Source organism: Rhipicephalus sanguineus, chromosome 2 (assembly GCF_013339695.2).
Source record: "Rhipicephalus sanguineus isolate Rsan-2018 chromosome 2, BIME_Rsan_1.4, whole genome shotgun sequence".
Classification (NCBI taxonomy): domain Eukaryota; kingdom Metazoa; phylum Arthropoda; class Arachnida; order Ixodida; family Ixodidae; genus Rhipicephalus; species Rhipicephalus sanguineus.
Genome location: NC_051177.1, coordinates 30,612,671 through 30,628,780, shown reverse-complemented (window position 1 = coordinate 30,628,780; position 16,110 = coordinate 30,612,671). Strand labels below are relative to the sequence as shown.

The 16,110-nt window shown below is 52.7% G+C and overlaps 1 protein-coding gene across 3 annotated transcripts in view; it reads right to left on the bottom strand.

Moving 5' to 3' along the window:
- The window catches only part of LOC119382636 (restin homolog), a 107,637-nt gene that overhangs the window by 18,590 nt on the left and 72,937 nt on the right, over window positions 1–16,110 (bottom strand). The window contains exon 1 of one of the 3 annotated variants that reach the window (XM_037650425.2): window positions 5,032–8,820. The exons of the other annotated variants lie outside the window; for them this stretch is intronic. Within the exon in view, the coding sequence (XP_037506353.1) occupies window positions 5,032–7,843 (2,812 nt within the window). The 5' untranslated portion in view covers window positions 7,844–8,820. Of the gene's footprint in view, window positions 1–5,031; window positions 8,821–16,110 lie in introns of those variants that run through there. 3 annotated transcript variants of the gene reach the window in all.

Here is a 16,110-nt window from a genome sequence, read left to right as displayed (position 1 = left end):
GAAAGAGAGAGAAGACAACACCAAGCGAGACAAAAGAGAGGCGGAAAAGTGGGCGGTAACGCGCACGATATCGGCGGTGCCCGCTGCAGGCTCCTCAGCAAATGGAAGAGAAAAGGGCTCGGGACGTGATCCGTCGTCTCCGCACGAGGAGATATATCCGAGAGACTTGCCGGACAGAGACTGCAGTGGGCGATTGTGTTGACATACAAGCGAGAGAAAGAAGAGCAGCCGCGCAACGACGAAAGAGACAAAGGACTTTTAGTGTATATTTCCCTACTTTTCTCGGCAGTCTTGAGCGAAGAGCCGACGCTATGGAGACCCTGCTTGCGAACACTGCTTTGTTTGAAACGAGGCGCCCACTGCGGTGCCGCGCAAATTGTTCAAGTTGCTGCTCTGGGTGACACGGACGCTCGAGCTACATCAGAAATACTATAACCGTAGGCTCCGCACTATCGTGTCCGCACACACTGGCGCAGACTATTCACTCACTACAGATTTTTTTTTTGACATCCACTGCGTACACATAATATACGCACACAGGCACACAAACACAACTTCGAGAAAAACCTATATACGCCTAAGCACCATCAGCAGAAAGAGGAAGTACAAGAGCTCTTTTTTTTTTTTTGCACTTCTTTCTGCTGGTGGTGCTTAGGTGTCTAGGTTTTTCTGAAGTTGTATACCAGCTATAGATGGCTTGCACCGACGTCACGGAAACACTGTATGTTGGAGCACCAGCATGTGGAGACGCGACGTTTGCGATGCCGCAATAATGTTTAATCAAAACATCACATGCAGGTTTACGCACACACAGAGACGCTCCTGTTACGTTGTTTTCACATTGACGCACATTTGTTTGTCATCAAAACCACCATCGTGGAGTACCAGTACTGAATGAAGCTGCCTCCATGACGTCACGTGCAAGCCATCTATAGCTCAGCAACAAGTTCTGCGAAAACACAAACACACATGGGGCCGTAGAACGCCCCGTTTTCCACCCTCGGACTGACGCTCCTGGTCACAATCAGCACCAAGCAAGAGAGCGAACCACGCTCACCCAGGATCTGTCACCTTAAAAAACAAACTATGGCGGCTCGAATGTGTCCGTCGCTCCGTAAAACGTCGCCTCCCGACTTCCACTTCAGAATCAGCAGACACAATAGAGACCACAACGCTGCCACGTGCACACAGAAGTATATAGTCCGGTGGCTGGCGCACGGCGGAACTTGGGCGAGACGACAAACGAGCCGGGGAGACCCGCAACTCACGGACGAGCGGCGGGAAACAATGAACGAGCAGCGAACGACAAAGGTCCTTCCGCTCTGAAGACAGGGAGCGAACAGGTCGACGCGAGGAAAAAAACCAAAAAAAAAAACACGTGACCTTGGTTAGCGACGTGCCGGCATGCTCCGGGCAGGTCACACAGCGGGAAGCTGCGGGTTGGATGTTCACGCGACCGTGAGACGAGCGAGCGCCGTGCGCGCGCACATACACAACACACACAGTCACTACGCTCGACGACGACTCGGAAGGAGTCAGCGACCTCAAAGAGGGGGAAGAGGTCTCCCGGGTCGACCTGTGCCGTGCCGGCACGTTCTTCGTCGGGGCCCCAGCGGCGACAGGACGAGCGCTCAAGCGTGGACGGGACTCCGCCAAGCCCAAAAGGCACTGCTGCGGACTTCCAATGAGCCGCCGCGACACACAGACCGCACGCACCAATTCCTTCGGATGTTTAATTCATAGTGCGCTCCCGTCGCGGTTATAGGCGGAAAAAAGTCGCACTTCCTGCGCAGCTTCCGTTAGGAACATCCCCAGCGCCAGTACGAGCCCTCGGGCTCACTTCCGTTTCAAGAACTCGTTTGTTATGACCACCATAGACAGCCAGCCCATATAGCGGCGTGATAAACTCGTCTGCATGAAGTTTTGCGTTGAAAGTACATTAGAAGTTGCTGCCGACACAAACGGGACCTGACGACAGACGCTGTGTAATTCGTTAATGAGTAGTCAATAAACGTCCGTGACCAGTGAACGACACGATACATTATTCGCGAGAATTCAGCAAATCGCAAACACTTGTCCCACAGAGTCAAAACGGATATGCATGAAGGGAAGTACAGATGGAAGCCAACAAGCAGCGTCATGGCTGGTCCGTCAGGCGCTTGAAAACGCGGAACAGAGACAATGCATCACATAAGCATTACGTCGAATATATGTAGCTGGATCGTGGCTTCCTGAAACGTCAGCACTGTATAGGTACTTTGAATAAGGAAAGAACCAAGAGACAGAAATCCTTTTGCTACGCCGATGCCTCGTATGGTCACCGGCGCTGCGACTCACATTGCTAACCTCGTTGCACAATAACACACCGCCGGACATTAATAACCTACAATGCACGCTTTGGTGGTCGAAACCAAAAGGCGACGGTCTAAATGGGTGGCCTCGTCGGCGACATGTGCAGATTCATTCGAAGGCACTCCTATGCGGCAACACGAGCTGCATAGCATTAAGCTCTGAAGCTGCATCACTGCGGAACAAAGCGAGCCGAGGTTTTCGACAACTGAACAAAGAAGAAAACGGCACTATATAACGCATCGACGATACAAGGAGCCGGAGTTGGCATACCTACGCACGCATCGGAGGCCAGTTCGACGAACAGCAACAGCTCTTGCCAGCAGCAGAGCGCGCACCTCCAAAAGGGGTGTGCGCTGTTCTGGCAGCAGCTGGCCATCTCACCGCGGCCCACACAGAGTGGGCAGACAAACAAGGAGGGGGAAGGAGGCACGTCTTCTTCGCTCCTTACAATAACAGTCTTCAGCGAACGCGCACGGGCGAGATCGGGAAAGAAAGAGCCATCGTGAGCGGCCCGTTTGTCTGCAAGCCGTCTCCTCGGCCGCGCGTCAATCAGGTCGGGCTTTTCTTGGCGGCGGCGGCTGGACTCGATTACAAAGTGAAGCCCAAACGGAGAGAGCGAGCTGGCCCTTCTGCAGGGTCCGCCGAAAGCAAAGCAGGTCAAGCCGCGCCCCACAACAGCTGCGGCAACCTCCCCACGCCTCCGGCATCGGCGGCTCAACGCCAAGACGGAATCGGGTAATTTTGATCGAACGCGCTCAGCACGGGAGCCGCAGACAACAACGTCGGTTGATCGCCCGGTCACGGAATGTGTGTGTACGCTCGCGCGAGCACCGCTGTTGATAGCGCCTCCTTGTTCGCCAAAGTGCCTTTATAAAAATTGCTCGTTCAGTCGGCAAAATAATGGATAGACGCAAAAAAAAAAAGGGGGGGGGGGGGGCTGTTGATGCCCCTCAACTGTCTATTCCCCTACAAGTTTCGCCGATTCGTGCTTACCTGGAGATACACTTCGATTTAATCCGCTGAAATCACTTGCGTGGTCGTTACGCGCCACCTACCAGAAGACCATAAGACGTGAGGTGAAAAAATAAGTAAGCGTGCAGACCTCACAGCCGACGTTTATGATTGTTGGCGCCAGGACCTTGGAAAGAAGCAGTCCGGCGCGAATCCGGAGGGCGCCTTCTGTAATATTCGTTGCCAGTGTGTTGCACAAGAAAGCCTCCAGCGTAGCCGACATCATTTTGCGCCAAAATACGCTGCTGGTCTATACGTAGCGAACCGCAGGTCGGTTTTCGACGAAAGTTTGCACAAGGCGCTCGCTCGCACATGGACTTATAAGTCTAAAGAAAGTTGACAAGCTATCGGAACCAGTAACCTCGCTCAAAGAACACGAAGTCTATCGTGTGAGCCGAAGTTGGATTCTCTGACGCCAAATTACGAACGCTCTGTAACTTGCGAACGGAAAACCAGCTAATGAACGCTTCCACAAGAGCAAGACCGCAGCGCTCAACTTCTCAAACAATTATCCTTTCTACGATTTGCACTCCACTGACACCCTACTACTCTGAGAAAGTTGTACAGCGTGACGCTGCTGCTGGAGAAAGAGGGATAACACCAACGTAAACCCGTACACTAAACCTCTCCTCCCGAAGAAGCTTGTATGAGAACGTGCGTCCTGGGTAGATGCAGAGCCTCGACTACAGAGGTCGCAGACCGCTGTACCAGCGAGCGATTCCCAGACCCCTATTATCTGCCGAGACAGGTGTGCGAAGGAACATTGCGCGGAAACAATGGGGACACAATAGAAGAGCGCGAAATGAATTTCGCCGCGTATTGGCGGGGTGGCGCGCTGCCACAGCGAGGCGACGTATATATCTCCACGACGACGACGAAGATTGGGGCACCGGCGGCGGCGCCAAAAAGAAGCGGAGGAGGCTTCCAGCATTAAACCGCGGGGGGTGTCAGAACAAAGAAAGCGCGGCTCGGAAAAAGAGGTTACTTCCGCGGCAAGCAGGTCGCTCCCGGGGCCGACGAATGAATTGTGGGAGCTCCCGGGGGCAGGGCTCTTTTCGAAGGATGCGCGGCACAGGAAAGGGCTAGTGCGCGCGCCAACACAGCTTTTTGGGGTCAGCACTTGTCGTCGCGGATCGTTGGACAACAACCAGATGAGCCGGTACGAGGAAAACACAAAGACGCGAGCCAAGCAAACTGGCTGTAAAGCGCCGATGTAATGCGTATAGCTGAGCACTGACAAAAATACAAGTCACCAGGCGTCGACGGGAGCAGCAAAATAAATGAGACTGCGCTCCGTCCACCTTACGTGTCTTGTGTTTATCTCAGTGCAAAAACTCTGTGCTGTTTAAGCATGGCTACATTGTTGAACACACCACCCCTAAACAAGACTATCTGTCATAGCGCACTTACCCGAGGAGCCCTGCAGCCGCGGAGAGTGCGGCCTTCCAGCCCACGAAGAGGCCAATGATTACGCCACAAACGAGTTGTCCCTTATCACCGTCGTCACTTCAACTGTGAACGACAGCTCGGAGATTTAACACAGCCCAACTTATATAGATGCTCTCGCTAGCCGCTAAGCTGAATAGGCTCAGGATTACCCGGGGATAAAAAGCTAAGGCATGAACAACGGGCACGATGAGCTCCAAACACGCGAGCACGACAACTTACTGCAACACGGGCAGACGGCATCCTCGTCGTTGTCGCCATCGGAAGAAGGCAGGGCGCGGTCGGTCGAATCGACCACAGGCACTTGCACCGAGGGCGGTGCGGAGGCCGCCGAAACACACGTGGCCGCAACCTTCATGGCGGCATCGCGCACCACAGGGGCGACGGGAGACGCTGCACGCCGCTTCTGGACACTATCCACCTTGACGTTGTCCTTGCCGGATGTAGTTTGCTGCTGGTGTAGCTTGGGCCTGGGAGAGGCAGACGATGTTTCTCGTACGACAACGTCCTTTTCGGCTGCCGCTCGCGGCAAGGAAGCCGACCGCACTGCGTCCGTGTGCTGCTGCTGCTGCTCAGATTCTTCGAGGACGAACGTGCCCGAGCGCTTCAGCTGTCCCGGGGCTTCTTGCGCTTTTGAGGCCTCCTCTGCGGCGATGTTGCTCTCCGCTGCGGCGTGCCGCGCATGCTTGGCGTTTTTCGAGATTCCGGAAAACAGCGGCACTTTAGGGGCGACAGAACAATCCCTGTTCGGGGCGACGGCAGCCGTCACTCTTGTCAGCGCCGGCGTGACCTGCTGTCTCTGCTGAGGCGTGCAGCCGTTGTTCCTGCTCGGCTGCGGTATATGCCCGACTTTCGCTCCGAACCGGGATCGCTTGGCTGGCACTGGCGCCACCGTGAGAACGGGTATTCCGGATTCTTTCTTCACCGGACGAGCAGCGGTCGAGGGCCGGGGCAGCCGAGACGCGGTCGGGATCCGAGACGTGCGCGGACGTTTGCTCTCGGAGGCGGCTTTCGGCGGGCTGGCGCTGATGGCGTTGAAGTACTGAAGCTTGTCCTGGAAGCTTCCCTCGGATGCCTCCAGCTTGTTGGCTCCGGGAACCTCCTCGACAGCGTCGCGTGGCGCCGAGCCGTCTGCATCGGCGGGAGGCGGAGTGTCCGCCCGCGCGGTACTGGCCCGTGTGCCGCCGCTCTGCGCCGATTCCTGAGCGGAACTGGCGCCAGACGTGCCGAGCGTGACCTCGTTTTCGAGCACGAACGTTTCGTAGTTTACGGACTGGATCATGTCGCTCCCGATCACGCACACGTCCGGGGCATCCTGGCTCTCCTGGGCGGGCAGGTGGTCCACGATTATTACTTCCCGTTCTTCGGGTTCGTTCAGGTCCTCGGACTCCAGGTCCGACTCGCTGCAGACGCCGTTTCCGTAGCGCTCTGCTGGAGTGCCGCAGTCGTCTCCAGCGATGAGAGGCTGATGCCCGAACGGGCCGCCGTCTAGATCGTCGTCGGGCGTAGACAGGGACGACAGGAAGGACTCGCCGGCCCGGTCCGGCTTGAGGAAGATGAAGCTGGCCTTCTCGTCGGCCGGGAAGTCGTCGGAAACGTCGGAGATGGGAGAGACGGTCTCGCGACTCATTCGCCGCTGCTGCTCGGGCCTAGCAGGCTCGGCAGCGACGAACTCGAACTCGTCTTGCGCGGGACACTCTTCGCAGTTCGAATCGGTCGATGCCGAATCGTGTCTCTGTCTTTGGCAGCTTGGTTCGAAATCGGTCGCCTCGGCGTCTTCGTTGGCTGCCTGCTCGTTCGAGTCTGCGTTCGTCCCGAGTGGACACATCTCGGGGGCGCCGTCGTGACTGTCTGTACAAATTTGAGATCCGTCTTCGGTATCCGCGAGTGGTTGAGTGTCCTCTCGATTATTCTCGATGCAGGGTACCTGTTCGGTCTGGTCGCAGTCGTCCTGGTAGCACTCGTTCACTTCGACAACGAAAGTGACGTTCGACGCAGGTTCACCGTCTTGTTCCGAGAGCGAGATTTCGTGATCGCACGGCTCATTAGCCGCGTTTGGCACTTCTTCGGCTTCAGTGTCCGAATGAGCAACGAGAAACTTGCCTTCGTTGCAGCTCTCGGCTCCGCTCACCACACCAGAGTCTGCCTGCACGCTATCGGCCGAAGGTGGGCCACAATCGGCGGACACGGCCTCCGAACAGCCTGACATGACGGCACCGTTGGCGACCGAGTGACCGCCGTCAGCGTTTTCGCTCGGCACATCCGCCGCAAGGCACGTTCCGTTCAACAGCAGCTTCTTCAGTGCCCTCTTCTCGTCATCTTGCTCGGAATCACCGCCGCAGAGGTCGTGACCGGGAGACAGGAAGTGCGGAAGCACCGCGTCGGAGAAGACCTTGCCGCTGCGCGACTCGCGGTTTCTAGGGGACTTGGTGCGCGGTAGTCTGATAACGTCACCGTTCACCTCTGCCTTGGGATCGCAGTAGATGAGGCCCCAGATCGCGTTGGCGTCGCCGCCGGCGTCGTCTGGACATTCACTGCCGCCGGGGGCAGCCTCCAGAGAGCGCGGCAACGTGTGCGCCCGCATGACGAGAGCGGCCTCCTGGCGACGTTTCGCCTCGGGCGATTCGCTGACGTCCAGGGGCACTGAGGACCACTGTGACAGTTCCTCCTTGCGCGCCGCCGCCTCGGTCACCGCGGCGTCCGACATGCGTCTCCTGCCGGGTTCCTGGTGCCCGCCTTTCTTTTTGTCCTTGCCGAAACGGAACATGCGCAGGAAAGCGTTCTTGTCGTTGCCGCCGGGCGACGCATCCTTGGTTTTGGAGCCGCCACCGCTTCCACCGATGCGAAACGACCAGCTCCTCTTGAAGGGTTCCTCTTTCGCCGCATCCGGGGCCGAGGGCTTGCGCAGAGATCCCCGGCGCTCGAAGAGGCCCAGCTGCGGCGACTCCTCGCCGCCCACGGCGTTGCTCGGCGACGGACCACCGTCCAAGTTGCGGTTCCACTTGACACGCATCTTCTTGCGCCACGAAGACATGGTGCGTCGGATGCGGCTCAAGCCTAGGTCACGGGCCGCATCGAATGGCGAAGGAGGCAAATGCGAAGGCGTCGACCCTGAGTGGTCGAGTACGCGTCCAGAGCGGCGACGTTTCCCACGGCCGGTGGCGGAGGCGCGGCAACCTTCCCGGACTCGCCCTTCATCGTACACAGCAGCGGCCTCCGCCGCCGCTTACACGCGCCCAACACGCCGGCATTCGAGGCAGCGGCCGAGTGGCACCCGATCGGCTGGCAGACAGATAGATGATCAATCGCCCCAATCACGCAGATAGATGATCGGTCGCCCCAATCACGCACGCGGGTCAACGGCAACCGCTGTCTCGAAGTCGACGGGTCCTACGAAGAATAACCGCGCAATGAGCATCCGCTATCGCACAGCGGAGCGGGAACCCAGCGCGAGATCCATGAGGCACGAGAGGCACACGAGAAATCCCGCGACGTCTTTCTCCTTCGTCGAAAGAGAGACGACGACGACGACGCTCGTTGCTGCTGCCTGTAACTCGCAGCCGGCGACTTGGGGGGAAACGGCAGCTCTCTCACCGCAAACAAAGAGTGCAGCACGTATACGCGCACTCACTCACACACAGACACACACGCGAGCACCGCGGCGACAGCTGCGACGCCGAGTTCACAAAAGGGCGCCTCGTCCCGCGCAGTGGCAGCAGTAGCACGGATAGGTCAAGCAACTGGGAGAATGAAGACAGCGGAGACGACGTTGAGCGCAGCAGCTTTGAGATGAGGCACGGAACTTCGCGTCACGAAGTGCGTGGACGCCGTGGGACAGAATCGAAGAAACCGAGCAGCGGGCCAGCCATCGGCCGAGGAGCAACCACCAACTGCTCTCTAGCCCCCCTCCCCAAAGGCGCGCGCGCACATACACACCAACGGCGAAGCCTGCTGGCTGTGCCTGGCTAGGCCCTACACTACACGCACAAAGTGGCGATGGAAAGTGGTTCGGAGAGGAGGGTCAGATGAAATATAAATACGGACCAAGCGGAGCCTTGCAGCGGGCCGCCTCGGGCTCCCCCTCGCCTTCCTTCCCAGCGCACGCTGGCGTTGCACTCGCACACTCGATGCACCCCACCTCCGCAACCCCCCGGAGCTCGGGGAGAGAAGAAAGGGGGGTTTGCATCCCCCTTTCTCGTCCCAAACAGGATCCACCGCGCGCACGGAGGCAGCAGCCAGCGGAGCTGCGGCAAGGACAAGAGCGAGCGCTCGCCTCCGTACGCACACACTTATAAGCTCGTTGTGCGTTGCTGGCCCATTCTGAATTCCCAGCGACGGCGCGGCCTTTCCCAGCACGTTCAGATGGTTCAAACCACCCTTCCACACGCCTCGTCAGGCAAACGAACCCGCATATCACACACATTTGGAAATGTGCATCGAACAGCGGCAACCATAATCAGCGACGCCTTAATTTTTTAGCACAGTCAGAAACGCAAAGCGGCAACGCGCAATATTTGCGCTGTATATCGGTGCACTATTGATACTATGTAAAAACCAGGTGAGGTTGCGTATCACGCAGATTACATAGTGTGAGGCTGCGGAATTCAGAAGATCACGGGCGCCGTTATCCCGAGTCGAGACCGCCTGTGTTGATATATGAGTGTTGTAGATTCGAATGTAGCCACTGCCGTAAACTACAAACAGTACATTGTTTTAAGTTTTCTTTTCTAAATATGTAATGCGCAAACGTATAGACATGCAATCCAGGCCCGTAGCTAGGAATTTTTTTCGGGGGGGGGCACTTGCTGAATACCTCGACTTGTTGAGAAAGACACCTATTTTTATTATTTATTTTTGGTAAAAACACCTACTTCACCAAAATTTCGGGGGGGGGGGGGTCTAGCCCCCCCCCTCCCGGCTACGTGCCTGATGCAATCCAATGCTGAACACGGCAGGTGTTGGGCTTGATCGAGACCGGCGCTGTCACGCGGCTCGCTGTCACGTGCTTAGCCACTGTTACAGACATATGTCACTATAGTTGTGTCATGCTTAACAAAAACGTCATCCTTGTAAAAAGCAGCTCAGTATTATTGCTAAACAAGAAGAATATCTGTGCTAGGCGATCACATGTGAGTGGGCACTATATCACCGTCCTGGAGTGCGATTGGGTTTCCTAGTGCTGCAGAGCGATCTTGCGACAACTGCTCCGAAATTCTGGGCTAAATCATATCTTTTACGAAAGCATAACGTTCCTCTTTATCCAGATGCGCTTGCTTTTGTGACATCGCGCAGATCGCGGTAAGAAATGCAGACACAGAACACACGCGGTACTACAACAACTTTAATCGGAACACATGCAGCGAGACATAGAATATATAGAAGTAAAGATAAAGCGGCACCTGATATATTGGAAGCGTTATTAAAAAAGAAAAAAAAAGTTGTGCCTGTGAAAGCAGTGCCTGTTTTTGTATGACAGAAAACATGCTCTTTTTCGTACGTTGAGTTTGTTATCTCTCTTGCCTTCTGCAGTCATGCCTGATGTGGCCTGCGCGGTGGGAGTATTTATTAGCTGCCTTTCAATTAAAGCTGTTAGTAGCATCTGAGTTGTGTGTCTTTGTATTTGCGACTACGCGCTACATTATGTCGTAAAGAAACAGCACGGGCCGGAAAGGGAACGCGTGATCACCAGTGGCTTCGGAGAAAATCCGCGCGTGACCTATTAGTACAGGCATAGATAAAGTCCTAAACGCAGCTACATGCAAAACGAGAAAATACCCCTACTACAGCCCGTGTACGAAGTAGCCATGAACCGCCATCTTGGGTACGAACCGTTTGTGCTTAGTGAGGTCAAATGTAAAATGCCGCATGGCTCATGCTGGTGCGTCTTAAGGTTGTATGTTTTCAGGTTACCATCGTCATTACCGCAGGGTGGACGTCAAAATGTTTGCCCGTTACAATCCGTATCGGGGCCTGATGACGTAACGGATCACGCGAATAACGACAGACACTGAATCGGTTCTCTCCGCGTCCGCCGCTAAACTCGGTGTTCCAGTCTAGCAACCGCGACCCCCACAACGCTTCATCCGCGTGAAACCTAAATACAAAGGCCCTCTCTTCCCTCCTTCATTCTCTCACCATTTCTGACCCCGTAGAGAGAACGCACCCAGGAAGGCTGAAGTTACGACGTAAGACCACCGTGCTTAGATGTGGTATATTTTTTCTACATATACAAGGCCTGTATAAAGTATACACACACAAATGTTGCCAACAAGAATAACTCTTTCGCCTACAGCGGTCTAGAGGCTTAGTTTTGTAGAAACTCTACACGAACATTAGTAGGAAAAAAAAAAACACGTTCAGGCCAGGGGCGTAGCTAGAAACTTTTTCCGGGGGTCGTACCTCTTGATCTGAAGTGGGGGTCGGGCAGGCAGACGTGGTCAAGAGTCATTCTGCGCTCTGCCATGCGATGAAAAAAAAAAAAAAAAAAAGAAATCGGGGGGGGGGGGGGGGGGCAAGGGCCCGGTGTGCCACCCCCTGGCTACGCCACTGGTTCAGGCCATGCGCAATGTGCACAGGCCACAGAGAGACAATATAAGGACTGTACACGATATTAAGAGGAAACGTTTCAATAAGTTTGCCCTGATAAACCATTATTCCATCTCCACCTTCATTAATTTTGCGGCAAGATGTTGGCTACACGTACAATGGGAAATTAATAATAATAATAATAATAATAATAATAATAATAATAATAATAATAATAATAATAATAATAATAATAATAATAATAATAATAATAATAATAATCAATCATTTATTTAACGTGCCCAGGAACAACCGTAGGGTCTTTGTGCAGGCGCACGCGAAAAAAATAATAAAAATAAACAATACAATACAGACAGTCTTCAGAAATAAAAAGAGCAAAAACACGTACACAAAGAGTAATGAACACAAAAGGGGAGGTGTAAAATAAGACAACACGAGAAATATTGACGGGGCATAAAAAATTAGATTGCATATATACAACTATGCGGAAAGACTGAGAAGGGAAGACTTTGTACATTGTGCCACACTATGTCAAAACAGTACAAAGCTCGGATAAAAACAATGATTGTGGACTATGAAAAACGTCAAGATCAAGATAATTAACATTAAAGAGACTTTGTATTCTGTGGACGGTAGAGTGTTGGAAGAAGCAGGCGGGTACATGAAACGGTCTGTTCTCTCTGGTTAACTTACGCGGAATTCGAAAATTAACACAATTGAGAAGTACAGGGCAGGATATGATACGGTGGACTAGCTTGTAAAGAAATAAGAGATCAGAACGATTTCGTCGGCAGTGAAGTGATGGCAGTGATAATAATTCAGCAGTATTTGAACGAGATCCAGAGTCATTTTTAGCAAAGCGATGGTTATATATGCTGAGGAATTTTTTTCTGGACTCGTTCAATGGTGTTCCCGCTGGATTGAGCAATGCCATTCCATATCACGGACGCATACTCAAGTTGTGGAAGACATATTGCCGTGTACAATTTGTGGAGGGCCATGGGAGACCTGAATTCTCGAGATATTCTACAAACACATCCGAGAGAACGAAGGCTCCGCATAGCAGCACGCTTAACGTGAGCAGAAAAGTTTAACGCGCTGTCAACAACAACACCAAGATCACTGATCTCATAAACCTTGCATAAGGACACAGAATTGACAGAGTATTGAAATGACACGCTAGATGTTTTGCGAGTGATAGACATGAATTTTGTCTTCGAGGTATTCAGAGAAAGGTTATTACCGTTGCACCGTTCGGAAAAAGAGCGCAAGTCTGACTGCAGCAAGCGACAGTCGTTAAGTGAATGAATTTCCTTAAAAATCTTGATGTCATCGGCATACAAGAGGAAAGAAGAATTACGAATGGCAAAGAAACATCATTAACGTAAATTAAAAATAGGAGTGGGCCTAATACCGACCCTTGAGGGACCCCACTAGTCACTTTATACAAAGAAGACGTTTGGCCATTTACGGCTACATAACAATATCTATTGAGCAGATAGCTCTGCAGGAGATTCACTACCGACAAGTCAACATCAAAGTGCGCAAGTTTACGTGCCATGACTACCGTTGTGATTACGAGGCATTGGGGGGTTACGGATTAATGTTGACCACCTAAATCTAATTAAAGGGACACTAAAGGCAAGTAACAGTTTATGTCAGAGTGAAAGCTCAATGTATGACAACTTTTAAAACGTCAATATTATCAACAGCAGTGCCCTATTTACCGAGAAATTAAGCTAAATGTATCACATGATGAGCGCCACGAGTGGGACATTTTCGAAGTGATCCCGATGACGTATGAGAGTCTGCCTAGTAATCAAACCAACAGCAATAAAAAAAGAACATTCCGTGCATCAGAAGACGTAATAAAATGCTGTTTGTTCGTTTCCGTTTGATTCATGGGAAAAAGAACCTCTGTGGCGTTGCCATGGGGAACGGCGCGCGTGGTTCAATGGTTCCGTTTTCGCCGAACTGCGCTTCGCCCGGCGCCCTGCTTCGCTCTCGCCGTCGCGTCTCAGTGGTAGTTTCGGGATCGCGTACTGCCGCGGCGTACAGCCCAGCGTCGCGAGCCAATGTCTCGTTGTCAAGTTCTCCGTCCACACCCATTGCGGCAAGCTTCGATGGCTTCGATCGCCGTTGTTGCTGCTGTGGGTCCCGCTACTTTCGCTCTGCTGCTACTAGTGTCGGCGGCCGCGCAGTAGAGGCGGGCAACGTTGGGCACGGCAGCCGTGGCGTATGAAAGTCTGATTTCAGGCGGGTGATTTGAAGTGCGCTAACGCGATGCGGACCACTAAAACGTGATTTTATTTCAAAATAAGCACTTCCTTGGCATAAAAGTAGCACTACGAGGTTTCTGGACCGCTATTTCAACAATCAACGTCGACTTAATATTTGCCTTTAGTTTCCCTTTAAGCACATAGGTGTTCTTGCATATCGACTCCATCGAAACGCGGCCGCCACTGGCCGGAAATCGAACCCCGGCCCCGTAACACTAACTGTAACAGTATAATACGTCACGGTGAGCTAGAACGAAAACTTCAAAACAGAGCTTCCACCAGTGTTTGTTTCGTTTTTGCGTCATGTCAATTTATCAAGCGATCCCCACCGTGTTTTGTTGTTGTTGTTGTTGTTTTTTAATGGAGGCACTTCCTTCCTGGACCTTTTCGACCCACACTCCGTGACGGGCTACAGTGAATATATGTGACCAAGTTCAACTCCCGTGTTTACTCTTTCAATTGCAGCACTGGGTGGCTGATGTTGCACAACAATTGACACATGATCGGCAATATATTGTTGCTAACTGATGGCTAGCAAATGTTATAAAAACAACAGTGTCACTATACTCAAACCAATCATTGAGTTATCTCTAAATTGTTTTTTTCTCGCATTACATTACATGTAAATTGTTTTCTTCTCGCATTCCTGCTGCGTATGGCGCATTCCTTTAAAAGCGACCGAAGGTCACGGACACGACGCTCACAACTTCTGCGTAAGCTCTCCCAACCTTTCGCCACACAGGTAAACGCATCTCTCACAAGTCCTCCGTGATTCGTTCGTACCCCCCGCATCAGCTGTGCGAAGCACGTTCTCATGCCTCCCTCGACTCCTCCTTCGAAATCACGCCGCTCGCGCGTGGTTTCGCGTTGGCCGAAGAGTGATCGAGTGGGCGAGCGCGCGCGCGAATGCAGCCCTGAACGCACGCCAACAAACCTGGCCAGCGAACACGATCGAGGCGAAAAGAACAGATATGCAGCTGTCACAGATACGATGCGAAGCACGAGTCATAATTGGGCGCGCATAGAAGAAGAATGTGCACGAAAGGGGAGCACCGCGCATTCGATACTACACACCAGTGACGACGGCATTAATTCGCCTATCGTGTAAAAGCGCGCAATGCTACGCGCACCTGTTGCTGTAGACGATTTTACGTTAGACAGATGGGCGCTTCCACCTTGGGCTTTGAAGCGAATGTTTTCTCCTTTTTTGTATATCACAGCGTGAATCAACAAGGTAATGAAACGTCGAGTGCACCAACACAACCGTTTTCATGCGTATGCGTCTATACCGTAGCACTGTTCGCTTAGTTGTTCAAGATACAAAATGGCTAGGTTAACAGTCAAATATGGCGGCCCCTAAACCCATCTGTAAAATAGTCTACACATTCTCATTCATCCATCTAGAACATCGCGTAACAATTCATTCAGCTAAACTGCTTTGGCTCCGATTTGGTTTCATTAGGGGAAAAAAATAAGTAAAAATATACATATATAATTGACAGAGAGGCAGGTTGGTATAAGTGCCATCGTAAGTGGCACGACGCTTGCCTTTTACAAGTTTTATGAAAGAGCGAAAAGAGGAAATAGAAATTGAAGAGAGAACGAAGGAAACGAAATAGCAAGGTTACAGATCACACGGGCTAAAGCGAAACAATTGTGCATAATAGAGTACGGTATACTATGGGCCTCACTATGAGGCGATGAGTAGCACGCAGGAAAAGCTCTTTGACCTGATAAAATTAAGTTTCCCGTGTCTTCGAACGGCATGTCAGCTTAATGAAACCAGCAACACAAGGGAGCGCACCACATAAGCTTCAGCCTGCACACACCTCATCAGATCGGTTTTCCTTCTTCCGTCCCATCTGATATTTATCACAGGGACAGTTGTCTTTGTTTCATTTTCTCAGACGCAGCAGAAAGGCTACGCACGAATAACGCAAGAGAGAGAGAGAGAGAGAGAGAGAGAAGTACACATTACGAAACAAGAGAGAAAGGAGGCAACGGCCTCGAAACAAAGTACGCAGATTTCCCCCACCTGCCGCGCACTGCTGTCACTGTGCACACGGCCAGCGGGCGATCATCGCTAGACCGCACTTGGCGTCGCCTTCGCGCAAAACCAACGACGCACGAAGCGCGCAGACCTACCATTTCACGGTGCAGCCGACGTTTCGAATCGCGGTAGCCACCACCGACTTTCTCGCAAGCCCGCCCTTCGTACTTCTATACGGCCTCGACTTTGGTCAAATGTGAGCGTACAGTATGTGGCACATATACGAGTGAAGAGGGGGGGGGGGCTTTCGCGAGTGTATAGTATACCGCAAATTCGAACGAAGCCGACGAAAGGCGCGAGATTAGCGAAAAGAAATGGCACAACTGGATAAGCGGGGTCACTCCCCGAAGCAGCGGGGCAAAACGAACGCCTCGCACGGCCCCAAAACTGGTCTGCTGCTGCCGCTGTTGCTCTGGGGCCTCATCG